This window comes from Quercus lobata, chromosome 2 (genome assembly GCF_001633185.2).
Source record: "Quercus lobata isolate SW786 chromosome 2, ValleyOak3.0 Primary Assembly, whole genome shotgun sequence".
Classification (NCBI taxonomy): Eukaryota; Viridiplantae; Streptophyta; class Magnoliopsida; order Fagales; family Fagaceae; genus Quercus; species Quercus lobata.
This window is the reverse complement of record NC_044905.1, coordinates 66,362,631-66,379,809: the sequence shown is the minus strand read 5'-3', so window position 1 is coordinate 66,379,809 and position 17,179 is coordinate 66,362,631. Positions and strand designations below refer to the sequence as shown.

Here is a 17,179-nt window from a genome sequence, read left to right as displayed (position 1 = left end):
ACAATAAATATATCATTTTGCGTAGATACTATATCGGTGGTATAGAAAATCGCCACAATATGTAAGTTATAGTGACATTGAGATGACTGTCGCAATAGGTACTCATTTTTGCGACGCTTTTTCTTAGTTATAGCAGCGGGTTGGACCGCCGCAATAGACCTATAAATTTCCCCTCACAGCCCCAAAATTTCCCTCTGTTTTTTTACTTTCCCACTTATTAGGTTTTCACACTCTCAAAATAACATTCCTTCTTACTCTCTCACTCTCTCCAAACTCTCACTTCAGCCAAGCTTCCGCTGTCAACTCCATCTCTGCCACTGCCGTTGCCTCGCGTCCTCACCATCGCCACTCTCTTCAAGTCCGGCTCTGGCCCCGGCCCAGGCTTCGCACTCGCATTCTCTCCCACTAAAGGTTTTAATCCAAGCTTTCAGTTTTGAAATTAGGTTCGCTGGAGACTAACCCACTCGCTGGAGACTAACCCACTCATTTCTGGTAATTTTCATTCAAATGCTAGTTTCATTCTTTGCATTTTATCTTTCTTAGCTTTCATTCTCGGTGCTTCTTCTTCATCAGATCGATTTGTAAGGTTTTTTTTTTTTTTTTTGGTTGATTAATGAGTGCCTATGTGCAAGGAATATTCTTCTAGAGCTCCATGTAGAACCTTCCTAACCTTCCTAAACTAAAGCTTGTCGTAATAAACCCCTTATTTCCATTCCAGGTACCTGAGGTTACGGTACAAATTCTCTTTTATTTTGTTATGCTGTTTTGGTTTTTGTTTGAAATGTTTAATTTATATAGTGTAAGCTACTGAAGTGAGTTATTTATTATTATATATTGTGTTGTTGGCATGTATTATGTTTCTATTTTATGAGAGCACATTATGACATTTGCTTCAAGACTTTTTATTTATTTATTTTAACTAAGACATCAATGAGTTCTTTGATGTAGATGGGGATTTTATTACAAAAAGAGTTAACTTGTTTAGCTAACTAATGTTCACACCTGACTTCGTATGCAAACATTAGTGCTACTACAGGTAATAGCTGCGTTTGATGTTAATCATTACTACTCCTTTGAAGCCTTAAATCCATTGTCCATGACAGCATAGTGGGTGAAGCTTGTCTCTTGGAGAGACGAGTTCGGTGCTTGAATTTGTCTTTTCAAAGGACAAGTTTAGCAAAAGGCTATTTTGCAGCAACTTTAAGTTTAAAACAATGTTACTTTACTGAATAATTTTTAAAATAGCATTATTGATTAACAAAAAGTCCTATAATTGTGCTATGCGTTGGTTGAAAGTATGTGATATAAGATGGTATTAACTGATTGGTACATTACTAATTGTTGTATATATTTTGAAAATTTTCATATGTTTATTGGATAACCGTTCAAACTTGTAACATTGGTTTCATTTTTTAATGTACAGGTTTTAATGCTTGTCACAAATTTGATTACAGTATATTCTTCTTCTTGAGCATTGTACACAAAACTCAATAAAGCATTTTATACTAGTTTGAAATTTGTTAGTTCAGTTCACTTAATTTTGAAGGTAGATTCCATTTATGGTTCTTTGTGTACGTGAATAGTGAGTGATTCATGTCAACTAGTGATGTCATCAATTGTTACCTATCCTTCTATTTTCCTAAGAAAAATCTCAAAACATAAACTTCTTTTTTATAGGTTTTGGCTTGGCTTGCCATCTAGGTGTTTTGGCTGACCTCCCTACAATTGGGATTGGAAAGAATGTAAGTCCTTTTTTATTTTTTGATAAGTAAAAAATGTAAGTTCTAACCATATTAGAGATTGATTCTTCTTGAATTAAATCCAAGTCCCAATATATATATATATCAAGTTCTCATTTCGACTTGAGAACTTGATCCCTGCTTACTTGTTCCTTTGGTTAAGTTATGACAATGTTCGAACTTATATATCTAAGCTGCATCATATGGATGGTCTTACTTATTTTGGAGTGAGACATCTACTAGAAACCAAAGAAAATTGCACTGAAGATTTTATTACTTTGAGTGGATGCTCCGGGAAAATATGGGGAGTGGTAAGAAACCAAGTGTTATACTTTTGATGCATTATTTAAATCTCTCAGTTCATCATTTAACTTAATACATGGCAAACTGTAATGGACTACAAATAGTTGGCTAGCTAAGATAAGGCAATCTGAGAAATTTTCCTTTTTTCTTAGACAAAGTAATCGAAGTATGATTTTTTATTTTGTTAGGGAAGCTCAGAATCCTACTTATACACTCCTTTTTTACTTCTGGGTTGAAAAGACCTTTGCTCAACATGTGATATATCCCAATGACTACAATTATAGGGCTGCAATAATATGCTTCTCCTCTTGCGCTGTTGTTGTTACTCTTTAATCTAGAGAGAGACCCATGGCAATTGAATCTAGGTATAATACAAATGGCTAAAACTTAGGTATTGTTTCTTAATCACACGATTGTAAACAATGGTCTTAACTGTTTTATGAATTGATTTTTGCTATTCCACATGTAAAAATAGTGTCACAACCATGGCACTTCCAAACATTTGATTTATGCTCCTGAATTGCTCTTTTCCTTTTATCTACTTCCAAATTCAATGTTGGATAGAACAAGCATGCAAAATATTTGACCTTAGATTGAGGTTTTAAACCTGAATATTTTATTCTTAGGTCCACTTTTTGACATCTAATTTCATGTGTTCGAAGTAAGTGAAGTTTGTGAAAGACTTAAGGCTCTCTCTCTCTCTCTCTCTCTCTCTCTCTCTCTCTCTCTCTCTCTCTCTCTCTCTCTCTCTCTCTGTTTGTGGTGGGTTGTTGAATTAGGGCAAGCAAGTGGCTTGCATGGAGTAATAAGGTGGTTTTAGCTGATATTGGGAGTGTAATATTGGATGATTCTTGTTGAGTTGTTTTTATTTGATTAATTCATTTTAGGCTATTACTAGTAATGATGTTATAGTTACAAAATGTATTGATAACTTCTATATGCGTTCAAATTCATTGTTTTCTTAGGAATATAGCTCAAAGTGAATGATTAAAGATGATTTGTTTCTTAAATTAAAGTGAAATTTTGTAAATGAAATGTGTGTTAACTCTTGCTTTGTGCTTTCATGAAATCACATTATAGGTATTTCTTGTAAGCCACTTTATAGCAATGGATAAGAGTTGGATGAAAATTACCAATAGAAGGTCACAAAAATATTTAGATGGAGTCCAACAATTTTGAATTTTGAATCTAACCATGCACACCTGGATAGAACGATTTCATGTCCGTGTAGAAAATAGGTGCATACAAATTCGTGGCCTATAGATGTTGTACAGGCTCACTTAGTGTCAAAAGGGATTTGTAAGGGTTATAACCCTTGGGTTTTTAATGGGGAATCATCATCTGCACAGACTTCTACTGAAATTCCTAATAGTCATGTCCAAGAAAACCTGATAGAGTATGCCAATCTTCCTGACATATTGCATGACATGTTCCCCATACAAGATATGGCATCTGGGCCAATGGAAGATGTCCCTATTGTGCAACAACTCACAGAAGGTCCTGCAGAAGGTCCTAATGAAGATGCACTTCAGTTTATGAAATTGCTTGAAGATGCTAATCAACCTTGTTATGAGGGTTGTAAGCATTTTAGCAAATTGTCAGCCATTGTGCATTTGTATCACATGAAGTGTCTTAATGGTTGGACCAACAAATCATTTACCATGTTGTTGCAATTTTTGCTTGATTTTCTTCCTTCAAATGCTAAGTTGCCGAAAGATTGTTATGAGGCTAAGAAGATTATTAAGGATTTGGGCTTGAGTTATGAGAAGATTCATGCTTGTCCTAAAGATTGTATTTTATATTGGAAGGAGAATGCCATCTTTAAAGCTTGTCCAAACTATAACCTTTCAAGATGGGAAAGTAATGAGTCTAAAGGTCAACAAAGTACTAATGCTTCCTCCAAAAAAATAAAGAAGAAAGCTGCAAAGATCCTAAGGTAGTTCCCCTTAAAGCCAAGATTGCAACGACTATTCATGTCTCCTGAAACAAGAAATCATATGAAGTGGCATGCCAATGGTCATGTCAATGACTGGTTAATGAGGCATCCTGCTGATTCTGAAACTTAGAAATCATTTGACTCTAAGTACATAGAGTTTTCATCTGAGCCTCATAATGTGAGGCTTGGATTAGCAGCCGATTGATTAAACCCGTATGGGAATATAAGTAGTACTCATAGTACATGACCTGTCATTTTGATCCCATACAATCTCCCCCCATTGATATACTTCTTTTATGCTATCATTATTGATTCTCGGTCCAACCTCGCCTAGGAACGATATAGACGTGTACTTACAACCCCTAATAGAAGAACTGAAGGAGTTATGGAATGTTGGAGTAGAAACGTTTGATGTGTCTTCCAAAAAATTATTCCAAATTCATGCTGTATTATTGTGGACCATAAATGATTTTCCTACATATGGTGATATCTCGGGTTGGAGTACCAAAGGTGCTTTTGCATGTCCTCCTTGTAACTATGATAGTCAATCTCGTTAGTTAAGATATGGAAGGAAATTTAGTTACATTGGATATAGGCGATTCTTGGATAGTGATTATAAATTCCGTAAGCAAAAAAATTCATTTAATGGGCATGTTGATACGAGATCAGCTCCTATTATAGTATCCAGAGGGGAAATCATGTTACAAACGGATGTTGTAGCCGATCATGTGTTTGGCAAGAAAACAGTTAATTTGCCTAATAAAAGAAAAAGAAGGGAGGAAGCCTTAACTGTGTGGAAGAATAAAAGTATATTTTTCACCTTGTCTTATTTGGAGCACCATGTGTTGCGTCACAATCTTGACGTGATGCATATTGAAAAGAATGTAGTTGATAATATAATCAGCACATTGTTGAACTTGGATGGCAAGACAAAGGATAACTTGAAGGCACGTCAAGACTTAAAGGATATAGGTATAAGAAGTAAACTTCACTTGGAAAAGGTTGGGAATGATCATACACGCATGCCACATGCCTGCTACCATATGAATGCTAGTGAAAAAGATGGTTTTCTACAAGTTTTGAAGGATGTAAGAGTGCCGATGGATATTCTCCAAATATCTCACGTTGTGTTAAACTCAAATAATGCAAGATTAGTGGGATGAAGAGCCATGATAATCACATCTTAATGCAGCAACTTTTTCCGATAGCAATATGTGAATCTTTGCCCCCTAAAATGAGTAAGCATTTAATTGACTTATCTTGTTTCTTTAGGGAGATATGTTCCAAAGTACTAAATGTGGAGGAACTTGGGGCTTTTGAGAAGAGAATTGTAGTGACATTGTGTGAGTTGGAAAGGATATTCTCTCCCTTTTTCTTTACAGTAATGGTACATCTAGTCATGCATTTGGCTAGCGAAGCCAAAGTTGCTAGCCCAGTTCATTATCGTTGGATGTATCCCATAGAGAGGTAACATATATAGTAACTTGGTCTATTTGGTTTTGTTTAACTTATCAATTTCCCGTTGTTGATCTTGGGTTTTACAATAGGTACTTGTCAAGACTTAAGTCAAACGTGCATAATAAAACTTATCCAGAAGGCTCCATTGTAGAAGGGTATATAGTAGAGGAATACTTAGCATTTTGCTCATGCTATTTTAAATCTGTTGAAACTGCATTCAATCGACCTTTAAGGAATGTCGAGAAATCCATGGGTGCAGTGGTGAGCATTACATTAGATTCAAATTCAGGGATCCAAGCATATCATTATGTGCTATTCAATTGTGAAGAAATCACCCCATTTTTCGAGTAAGTAATATGTCATTGCGTAACTTTTCACGGCATTCAAGTACAATATTCTAACTTAACACTAACATGTTTGTCTACATAGTGAACACATAACGGAGATCAAGGCTAATTTCCCTTTTTATGTAACCGATGATATTATTTAAAAGCAGCACATAGAGAAATTCTGTAGCTGGTTTAGGAACTAAGTAAATAAAGCATTTATATAAGATTTTATTGTCTATAATAGGTGATGTCAATGTCTAGATACAAAACTTGGTTGTAACACTTTAGATAGCATACATATAATAAACATCATTGTCTATAATAGATGATGTCAATGGATGCATCTAAGAAAAAGAAATACTTTGATAAAGTCATATGGCTTGCTCAATATACAGATAATGAAGCAAAACAATTCTAGTGTTATGCTGTAAATGATTTAAAGTTTCACACCAAAGACTCTGAGGCAACTAGGAAAACTCAAAACAGTGGAGTTTGTGTTGTTACTGAAGGTGGTGCTACTTATTATGGTGTACTAATCAATATTATTGAGTTGAACTACTCTGACAAGTATTGAGATGTACTATTCAAATGTCAATGGGTTGACGTTATTAGTGGGAAAGGATGCAAAAAAAATGAGTTTGGATTTCCCCTTGTCATTTTTTTACGATTGATACACATGGGAGATCGATTGATTGACGAGCCTTATGTATTAGCATCTTGAGCTTTACAAGTGTTTTACGTGGAAGATGTGAGACATAAAGATTTGGCGATGGTGGTCAAAACAAAACCTAGGGAGGTGTTTGATGTTGGTATTAATTCTTCACATGGAGATGATGATGATGATGAAATGGGTACTTATTTTGAGAATGTCCCTTATAATATAACTACTGATGATGCAAATGATAGCCATGCTTGGGCTCGAGTTAATGAAAAAGGAACCATTTATGATACACTGTTGATTAGTGAAGATGAATTGCTTGAACAAGACTTTATCGATGATGAAGAGCTTAGCGATGATGTTTATGAGTATAATGATGATGAGTCCAATGATGATGACTCTAGTGATGATGAGTGTAGTTAATACTTTTGTTATCACTCAATATATTTTGCATTAATGATTAGAGTTTCAAAACCTCTCTCTGGTTAGTCTCTTCTCCTTAAAATTATTTGTTAATGTTTGTGTGTTTTTTCTTAAAGAATTCATTATGTTTTAATACAATTATTTGAGATTTGGTTGTGTGAAGATTGAACTAATTGTTTAAAATTAGTCTAGTATTGATTTTGTGTGTTTGCGTAAATCAATTTTGGAAAAATGATTGCTTATAAGATAGGGTTTTTTCTTATTTTTGTCATTGTTGTCACGAAGGACCTTATCTTTTTTTTGGTTGAGAAGGACCTTATCTTCTTCAGTCAACTAGAACATAAATCTTCTTTCCTATACTTATTAGTGGAATAGCACAGTGCCCACTTTGTCATACTAGAGCTTTTCAAATAATCAACAAATTCATCTTGAAAAATATATATTAGTGGAAATATTCCTCTCTCTCTCTCTCTCTCAATGGCAAGAGAATTGAAGTTCACTATAGGACTCACTGTCATTATTGCTCTTACCAGCTATTTTTGTTGGTAATTTTTTATTTTGTTTTTTCTATATAGCCAATGGCCATGAAATATAACATGAATTTGTTGCATTTGACCAAGGGTGAAAATATGACTAAGTATCACTATCTTGATTCCTGCGTTTTTAGCAATTGGTATTTGGAAAATATTCTTATGTTTAAATGCTCATTTTCCTTTTCTTTTCTTTTCTTCTTGTTAGAATCTCCCTCATGATGCATACAAGCTACTTGCGGTCCCATAACCTATTGGTGGTGTTCTTGTGATTGGTGCAAATTCTATTCATTATCATAGTCAAGTATTATTTTGTTGCATAATAGCTACTTTCTACTTCATTATTATCACCAACATGATCATCATCATTGTACTTATCCCCCCAAAAAAATCATCATTCTTGTTATTGCCATTAAGATTAGCATTATTGCTGTTATAATATTTTTTGGTTGTTGAGCCAACATGTTCAAGCTGTATGCTTCTTTTCCCTTTTCATTACTAAGCTTTTATTTGGACTATGTAGTTTTGCTAAAGGGTATAATTTTAATTTGCTTTCTGGTTGATGGCTTCAGATGCTCGTTGATGATATTGGAGACATGACAATTACTAATGATGGTGCTACAATATTGAAGTTGCTATAATTTTTTGATGGCTTTTTGTGTACAAAGAACTACATTTGAACAACAGCATTTTTTGGAAATGTTGAAGGATTTATTTAAATATTTGGAACTTTGATTGTGGTATTAACTTGGAACTTTGATGATGGTTATAGACAATGTTATGTATTTGATAATATATTTCTATATTAATATAATGTTAGTTTGGAGACATTTGTGGTGTTATCTAGTTACATTTGTGGTTTTGTCTTAGTGGAGCTAAAATTATTACAGGTTATTTGTAATAGATATGTGGTTTTAGAACCTAGGAGGAAAAAAAAAAAAAACCTATAGCGGCGGGCAAAAACCGCCGCTGAAGGACTAAAATTATGATATAATTGAAGACCTATAGCGGTGTTTATAGCCTGCCACTAAAGCTTCACACATTAGCAACGAGCATATCCGCCGCTAAAAGGTGCATACGGTCTGTTGTTTAATAAGCCCTATAGCTACGCTTATTGCCCGCAGCTAAAGGTTGTCACCTATAGCGGTGCGCATATCCCGCCACTAAAACACTTGACTCGAATCGTAGCCTCATATGGCGGCAGTTTTCAGCCTACCGCAATAGACCAAAACTGCCGTTAAATGGCAGATCTATTGCGGTGCTATTTGTTACTGCTGTAATAGACTATAGCAGCACCGCAACAGTGGCAGGAAGAATTGCCGCTATAGCAACTGCCACTAAAGGTCAAATGTACCTTTCATGGCGCTTTTTTGGGCTTTTGTGGCGGTTTTGGCTTGCCGCAATAATACCTTTTTTTTTTTGGGTAGTGTGTTAGTAACTGATATTTCTCAATATTCAAGTGCAAAGGTGTTAGGTGTGGCCTCTAATATTTGGACCAAAAACAAAAACAAAAATATATATATATATATATATATATATTTATATATATTCTTTTCTTTATTGGTCTAAATATTAGAGGCCACACCTAACACCTTTGCACTTGAATATTGAGAAATATCAGTTAATGTGTGGCTATCATTAGAGGATCCTAGATTACTAGATAGTGCTGTAGTGGAGACTAATAAGAGAAAAAAAAAATTTGAAATTGGTGGTTTGTTTGACTTTTGTGGTCTTAGCACAATAGAAAAGTTGTGTATTTCATGTTTTGCAATGAATTATTAATACTAATATTGTTGTTACTTTATTGTGTCAATAAATTATTACATTAAATTTGTTCAGTTATGTGGGGCATCTTCATTTTTTTGTTTGGGACTAATTTCATGGAGGGATGTTGTGGATTTCGGTGTCTCTAGCATTATTCAAAGAAAAAATATGAATAATTCATAAGCTAATAATGATGATTTAGTGTTACTAACCTCTAGTGTTGATGTCCTAATATTTTAAAATCCTAAAATGAAAATTTGAAAAATCACCAACAATGAAATTGATATCAATTTATTGTAGTGTGATCTTGCATTGCATTTGCAAATATGACATAGCGATGTTAATGAACGTGATCAAATTTGATAAGCATACATTAAACTTGCCCCCCCTAAATTCAAAGTCTGACTCTGTCACTGGGGATACTACAGATTGTCGACATCTCTTGCTCTTTGAGCAATTTGTTTACTTTAGTTTTCGTCTTTAATTTCTCTCTACCTCTTGAATCTTTATTTTATTATAGATAAATGCTAAGAGCTTTGCAACTTAATTGGTAGACACTTTTTGGTGTGTTTATGATATTCAAAGTTTAAATTCCTAATCTCCGTTGTAACTATTGAATTATTAAAAAAAAAAAAAAGGGTTGAAACTTTGTGCTGCCACCATTATGATTTTTTTTTTTTTTTACTCAAAGTAAAAGTATAACCACAAAATTTCCTTTGGGATAACAAAAGTAAAAACTTCTAATTGTTTTTTACATAATTTATTTTGTCCAGTGAATTGTTTTTATTTATTATTTATTGAGGAGTTGTCTTGTCAATTGGAAAGAGAAGACATTGATTCCCTTCTTTTGTATTTTATTTTTTGTTTAGTTCTACGAATTATTCAAGTTTCATCATTAAAAAAGAATATTTAAAAAAAAAAATCAAGAGTTAATGAGTTACCATAATAAACGAGAACAAGATAATGCGTGATGAAACTGCCTTGTAATCTATCTATCTATATATATATATATATATATATATATATATAATAGGTGAAACTGAAAGAAACTCAAATTATTATTTCAAATTAGAGTTCCAATTTTACGCCATGTGTCCTAAATTATTTATTTTTAAAGAGTTTTATTTATTAATTTTAAAATCAAATGTGGGACAACTTCATAAATATTTATCCAAATGAGTTATTAAGTACAAAAACCAAAGAGTTTAGAATAAGTGAATCGTAAAAAAAAAAAAAAAATGCTTCACAATAATAATAATAAAAAATTGGACAATTTACATTTTATACCTAATAATATTCTTACAAAAAATTTTAAAGAGTTAACAAAATATAAAAATGACTATCAATAATATTTAAATTATATATATATATATATATATAAGAATTATATTATATATCTTTAAGTGTATCTATGCATATGCATGAGGTTACAAGCTAATGAAGATAATGTAATCTAACAATGGATTTGTCAAAATTCACATCTAATTAGAAAATATTGAGTGGTGTAATATTGTTTAGAGTAACACCAGGTGTAACTTGAATCCAATTAATATATATCAATTAGTTGGGTAAATACTAAATGCATTGAATTTCATATATTAATTATCCATAGATGGTGCACCAATTATTTGTATATATTAAATGAATTTATATTGCTATTTTCATAAATTTTATATAAAATTAACCATTGATTTGTAATATGACATTTTTTTTTTTCAGGTTCAGTTAATTTGGCACAAAACCATCAAAAGGTGAAAACAAATTTAGGAACACATGATATAAAAAATATAAAAAATATTTTTATGCTCAAATTAGTAATAAAAAATATTCATAATAAAAATATAAAAGATAAAAGCAAATTTAATTATATGTAATAAAAAATGTAAAAGATTATTTTATGCTTAAATATGTAATTCCCATATGGGATTTGATTGAAGAAAATAGCACTCATGATTTTTGTTTTCGTTTTGTTTTAAATTTGGTAAGGAGGCGACAAAAAAACTGAAGAGAATGATGATAAGTGTCGATTGGGCTGGAAGCAAGTTGGCTACCCCTCATTGGAGGTTAGTTTGATGAGCTTTGTCAATACAATGTTGCTAATTCTATGAGGGACTTGAATTGGGTCTATTGTTCTAGTGCACTAAATCCATTATGATCATGACATGTGCCCATTTTTTATTATTTGTCATTATTGCAACGGGTCTAGTTTTAATAATAAATCACGACATTAATTTAACACCAAAGAAACTATTTTTGTGTTTCATTGATCAATGTAATTTTCCTTGAAAAGAAACTATTTTTGTGTTTCAAAAGATCTATTTACAATAATTTAATTTTCCTTGAAAAATATAACAATTTTTGTGTTTCATTGATCAATGTAATCATGTATTTGAATTTAATTGATCAACCTAATATATGACACCAAATGAATTATTCCTTAGTTTTGTTTTGAAACTTAATACTTATTTGTTCTTTTTGTTGAATTCTTTAATCAGTTAATTGTTTTTTTTTTTTTTTTTATCTACTTATTACATTATCTACTTTGTTTGATTAAATCTGTCTATATCTCATTAATTATTTTATGTTTTTTCTTTTTCTTTTCTTTTTTTAATACTAAATAGATGTTGGCTTGGATATTTATGAAAAAAATTGGTTCATACTTTGGTCACCCTAATACACTTTGTTTGGAAGTTCATAAAGGATTAGTATGAAATGGAATGAGCAAGTCATAAAGGAACTTAAAGGAATAAAATGAAATGTATTTAAGTAATAGAATGAAGTGGGAAAAAAAAATGTAATAAAATAATCTTGTTTGGATGTTTTAAGATAAAGGAATAGAAATGAATAGAATGTAAGTAACATTATTCAAGAGTAACATAAAAGGATTGAATGAAATCATTTTATAACAATATTATAGTATTATATCCCTATTTTAAAATACAAGACTCATTGTTTAGGGGTATTTAGAGAGTTTTAGTAAAAAAAAATCATTACTTCTAATTCATCATAAGGGAAAAAGACAAGAATGAGGGTTCCCACTTACCAATTTAATTTTCTCCTACTTAAACCCCCCAAACAAGGAAATTGAAAAAATATTCCCAAATGATTCATTTCATTCAATTCATTTCCCTCATTCCAAACATAGTATAATTGAAATCCTGGTTCTACCATAGTTGAAACAACAGGTCAAATGTCAAGGTAACCCGGCCAAATCCTCGAATACTTAATCAAGAGTACATTGATAACCTATTAAACATGTACTATATGAGTCATGTTTTGTGCAAAACTAGCATTGAATGAAACTAGACAATCTTCAAATAGGAAAAAGTTAACAAATGCTATAAGGACATTGATTTATGAAATATTTTTAGAAATTTATTATAAGAAAAATAAAAAAATAATTTTTATATATATTTATTTATCATAAAAATGGTAATAAAGTTTTCCTAAAGTAGGCTATTAACAAATGCCTTAAGGGTTTCTATTATCATCCCCTTCAAAAAAGCTAAGACATATAAGTTGAAAATTAAATGTTATCCTATCATTGAATAATGTAAGGTGTTGATTCTTTCGTTCTTTCTTTCTTTTTTTCTTTTTTTTTTTTTTTTTTTTGAGAAGACATAAGGTTTTGATTCTAAAAAAGAAAAATGCCAAATTCAAGAAAATTGTATGGATTATTTATGTATTTATTTTGTTATACAAGATAGAATTTCTACTCTAGCCTAATCTAAGTGTATATGTATGTAAAACTCCTTCTTGGAGACTTGAACTCCGGCTTTTGCCCCTTCACACCTCACAAGCATTTATACTTGTGGAGTGACCACCGCACCAAGGGTGCGCGGTGGTAATTGAGTGGATTATTTATACATGGTAAATATATGATTACATATGATAAAGCGTGTCTTTTCATCCAATGTTTCTTTCTTTCTTTTTGGGCCAAAGATCATCCCTCTAATAAGGTTTACACAATATTGAAAATCAATCCCTTTCCTCAGTTTAGTATAAATGTAAAATGCATTAACTCCTTGCATACTACTATAAGAGCACGTTTGGTAGACTGTAATAGGCATTGTAATGTAACAGTTATTTCTATGGTTTAGTTATTTTATAGTTTGGTTATATTTTTATTACAGGGATTAATAATTCTTTATGAATAACTATTATTTAAATTGAGAAATAACTATTCATCTCTAAAATGGTTATAATAACTATTCCTTAATAGATGTAATAATTTCTAACATTAATATATTTCCAAATAAATAAATTTTCAATATCCACCTAACAATTATGGAAATAAAAAATCATTAAAAAAAATAACTCATCTCTCTAAAATTTAAAATATATTATTTTCTAAGAAATATAATTGTATGAATGAGATATTTCCTAAAATAGATCATAAGTTTTATTCTAATGTTAGAAACTCACAACCAAACTAATTAATAGATTTAGTTATTCTATTATAATACATTCTATTCCCAGTAATAAAGATTACCATTTCTGTTGTAATCCACATTTAATGTACCAAACGTACCCTAAATGCAAAAAGCATCAACCCCTTGAATGCTCTATCCAATATTTGTAATCATCGAGGGAAAGAGGGAGTTTATAAATACAAACTACATTATACTTTTTCCATCACAAATAAAGACCTACACAACTTAAAATGGCTAAGAATCTACTTTATCTTTCAAAATCTTTCCTTCTTTTCTCAATTCAACTTCTTGTAATTCAATCTGGTAGTCTTACAAACGCCAGTCGGATCCCAAAATTTTCCAATTCCTTGAAAGATCTAGAGGAATCCCAAAAGGGCCAGAGGGTGGAAGGCTTACGTGAAGTCAAGCACTATCTCAACATGTTTGGATACTTAAACTACAAAGATTCCAACAACTTTGAAGATGATGAGTTTGATGAGGCCTTGGAGGTCGCCATCAAAACATATCAGACATATTTTCATTTGAAGGTTACTGGAAAGCTTGACACCGACACCATCAAACAGATGTCAATTCCGCGTTGTGGAGTTCCTGACATTATCAATGGTAGTCTAACACAACCACAGTTTGAATTTTTTCCTGGTAATCCAAGATGGCCATTTTATAAGCGTAACCTCAAATACGCGTTTCAATCCAGTGCTCCGCCTAATGTAGAGTTGGTCGACATAAAAGAAGCCTGCACATATGCTTTCGGAGAGTGGGCGAGATTCTCTGATTTCAGATTTGAATTCACAGATCAAGTTGAAGATGCCGACCTTGTTTTAGGATTCCACCGCGTTGATCACGGGGACGGTCTACCTTTTGATGGGCTTGGTGGCGATTTTGCTCATGCGTTTCCTCCAACAAATGGTAGGTTGCATTATGATGCAGATGAGATTTGGAGTAACAGTCTTGACCTACTTCCATATCAGACAGACCTGAAGGCCGTTTCACTTCATGAGATAGGGCACCTTCTTGGACTTGGTCATAGTGCGTTTGAACTATCCATTATGTATCCTGCAATTAGAGTAGGAAAAACCAAGAGGGGTTTGAGCTCAGATGATATGGACGGTTTACTTACTTTATACTCAGATCCTAGCTAATAACAATATCATCCGGTTCGGAGGGTAGAGTCAAGTATTATGGGTGGCTAGCATAATGAATTCGCAATGAAAGGATGAAAAGAATAAAGAATTTATGTACAAGTTATATGTCACTATAATTCACTTCTTTTGCCACAATATTTATTATTGCTTACAACCATTTCAAGATTATTTGGTCTTCTTAAGTTGCAACTTTTTTGATTATTAAACTCTTCTACTATGATTATATTAGAGAAAAGCTGGAATGCTACAATAAAAAATATAATAAATGCAAAATACAAATAATAGGAAATGTAGCAATCGCCCTATGCCTTAACAAAAACTAACTGTTGTGTTATTTTTCATTGATTTATTAGACTTAAAAATTAATTAAGTTGGAAAAAATTAAGTTATTACCTAAAGAAAAAAAGTTTTATAATTTTGCACAAAAATTATATACAGTAAAAGTTAACTTTCCCAAACAAGCACTTGCTATATATTGTTGTCTCATTTATTTTTCCACACATTATTACTGCAATATCAGTTATGTGGCATGTCAAACCTAATATGAATTAAAAATCATAATTGTGATTAAATTAAATCAACCTAGGTCAAGCTATCTAATAAAATAGAAATTGAATAATCATTGAATTTCATTGAATCCTCATTGCATGAATGCATCATTGGTTTTTAGCCTAATTTTGAAAGCTAAGCATTCCATTGAATCCTCATTGTAGGATTGTCCAAGGGAGTCATGAACTTGACTCACCCGAAGGACCTAAGCCAAAACCAAACCGATTTGATGCTGGGTGGTTGGCAGCGGGTTAGAACCTTCAAAACTCGATTTTGACAAGTTGAGTCTCAGTTTCTTTCCTCCAAAACCTGAGAAAACCATCATGACTGAAATCCTAAGGAAACTCCTACTAGATCTAGTGAGATTTCCACTAGATCCGATGATATTTTAGTTGATCCATTAACATATCTAACTAGATTCGGTTAGATCTCATGGGATTTGATGAGATTTCCACCGAATATTTGTTGCTATTCGTCAGAATCTCAATTGTTGGCACCTCTCTTAGTTTTTTCTGAAATTTACTTGACCTTTGGTTGAATTGACTTGATATAACCTGTTGATGTTACTAGTTGGCAGCGAGTCTTCCGTTCTGCCATCTGTGGTGATCTGGTCAAGTTGGGTGGAGCCCAAACCTGACTCAGACCAACCCATGAACAACCGGTTGTATGCATTATCAAAGGCTTTTTTTAAAGATATAAAGGCTTAATTTAGTAGTAGAAATGAATATTGATCTACTGCTAAATTCATCTACAAAGGCTTAAATTAGCAGCAGATGAATAGTCATTTTTAATTATATTATCTTTTTAAATCATTTGCTTGAAGAAGAGGTGACATGTGTTATCATATTGTTCTTGGAGAAATGTACATGTGTCATCATTGCAAGCATCCACCATGCTAAGGACCCAACTTTTATAATATAGACAATCAAACTGTTGAATTGAGAAAATAATAAATTAATGTTGGGAATTTAAAAAGGCAATCAAGTTTGTAATAATGATAAAGAAAAAAAGAAAATTTTCAAATTAAGATTAACAATGGAAGACCACCGCACACCCTTGGCATTGTAGACACCTCATTTTGTACTCGTTAATAAATTTTGGTCCTCGGCCCCAATGATAAACTTGACGTATATCAACCAAGGGTAATTAAAGATTTCACGATAGTTTGGAAATAATCACAGTTCAAAAGTGCTCAAATCGAGTTGAAAACGATTTTGAAAAATGACATTTACTCATTGTTTTTACCATAACTTTTTATCCACAAAGGATTTTTGAATGAAGTTCATTTCATTGGAAATTACACATCCCGGGGATGCATGCGTACACATGCCCTGACCATGCGTATGCAAGCCGATTTTCTGGGTTCCAGAACTTCAATTTTAGGGGCCCAAAACATCATTCTTTGATGTGGTTCGGCCCCTAGACGCTTGGGAATGTCCAAAGACCATTAAAAATCCTGAAAACCCTAGTTTCAACATATAAATACTCATCTTATATCTCCAATCAAAATGCTAGCTAGAGAGAGATTTCTTTTGGCCTCCATCTTCTCTAAAACCCTAATCCCCCTTTCTAATACTCCTACACAACACTTAAGCACGTATTTTACAAATTCAAAACATCTCTTTAGTTAGATATGTTCTAGTTTTATTTCTCAAAACCTTTTTTTAATTAAACTTTGTTCTTGAGTTGTGATTCCTAAAAACTATTGTTTTCTTTAATTCTCTTGTTCTATCAATCTAATCTTTGTGTTGTAGGCACTGCGGAGTCAATTAAATAATCTCAAACTCATAATCTCAAGTGTAAAGTTGTAATTTACAACTATGTATTTTGTTGGCTTTATTCCATGTCAAATTTGATTGTAATTATGTTCAATCTTTTGTACCCTGTATTTCATGTGGGTTTTATTTGTAAGGGT

The 17,179-nt window shown here is 32.2% G+C and overlaps 1 protein-coding gene and 1 long non-coding RNA gene across 2 annotated transcripts; both read left to right on the top strand.

The window, feature by feature from the left end:
• The first annotated feature begins 264 nt into the window (after positions 1–264).
• Positions 265–8,096, top strand: LOC115976265. Its single transcript, XR_004088270.1, has 3 exons — positions 265–492; positions 1,678–1,742; positions 7,585–8,096. It is a non-coding gene; the product is annotated as an uncharacterized LOC115976265 (long non-coding RNA).
• Positions 8,097–13,803: 5,707 nt separating this feature from the next.
• On the top strand, positions 13,804–14,748 carry LOC115968646 (metalloendoproteinase 2-MMP-like). The gene has a single exon (XM_031088093.1). It carries the CDS (start codon positions 13,804–13,806, stop codon positions 14,710–14,712), a length of 909 nt encoding a protein of 302 aa, XP_030943953.1. The 3' UTR covers positions 14,713–14,748.
• The last annotated feature ends 2,431 nt before the right edge of the window (positions 14,749–17,179 follow it).

Coding starts and splice junctions, on each gene's coding strand:
- LOC115968646 (XM_031088093.1), top strand. CDS start 13,804: ATGGCTAAGAATCTACTTTATCTTTCAAAATCTTTCCTTCTTTTCTCA.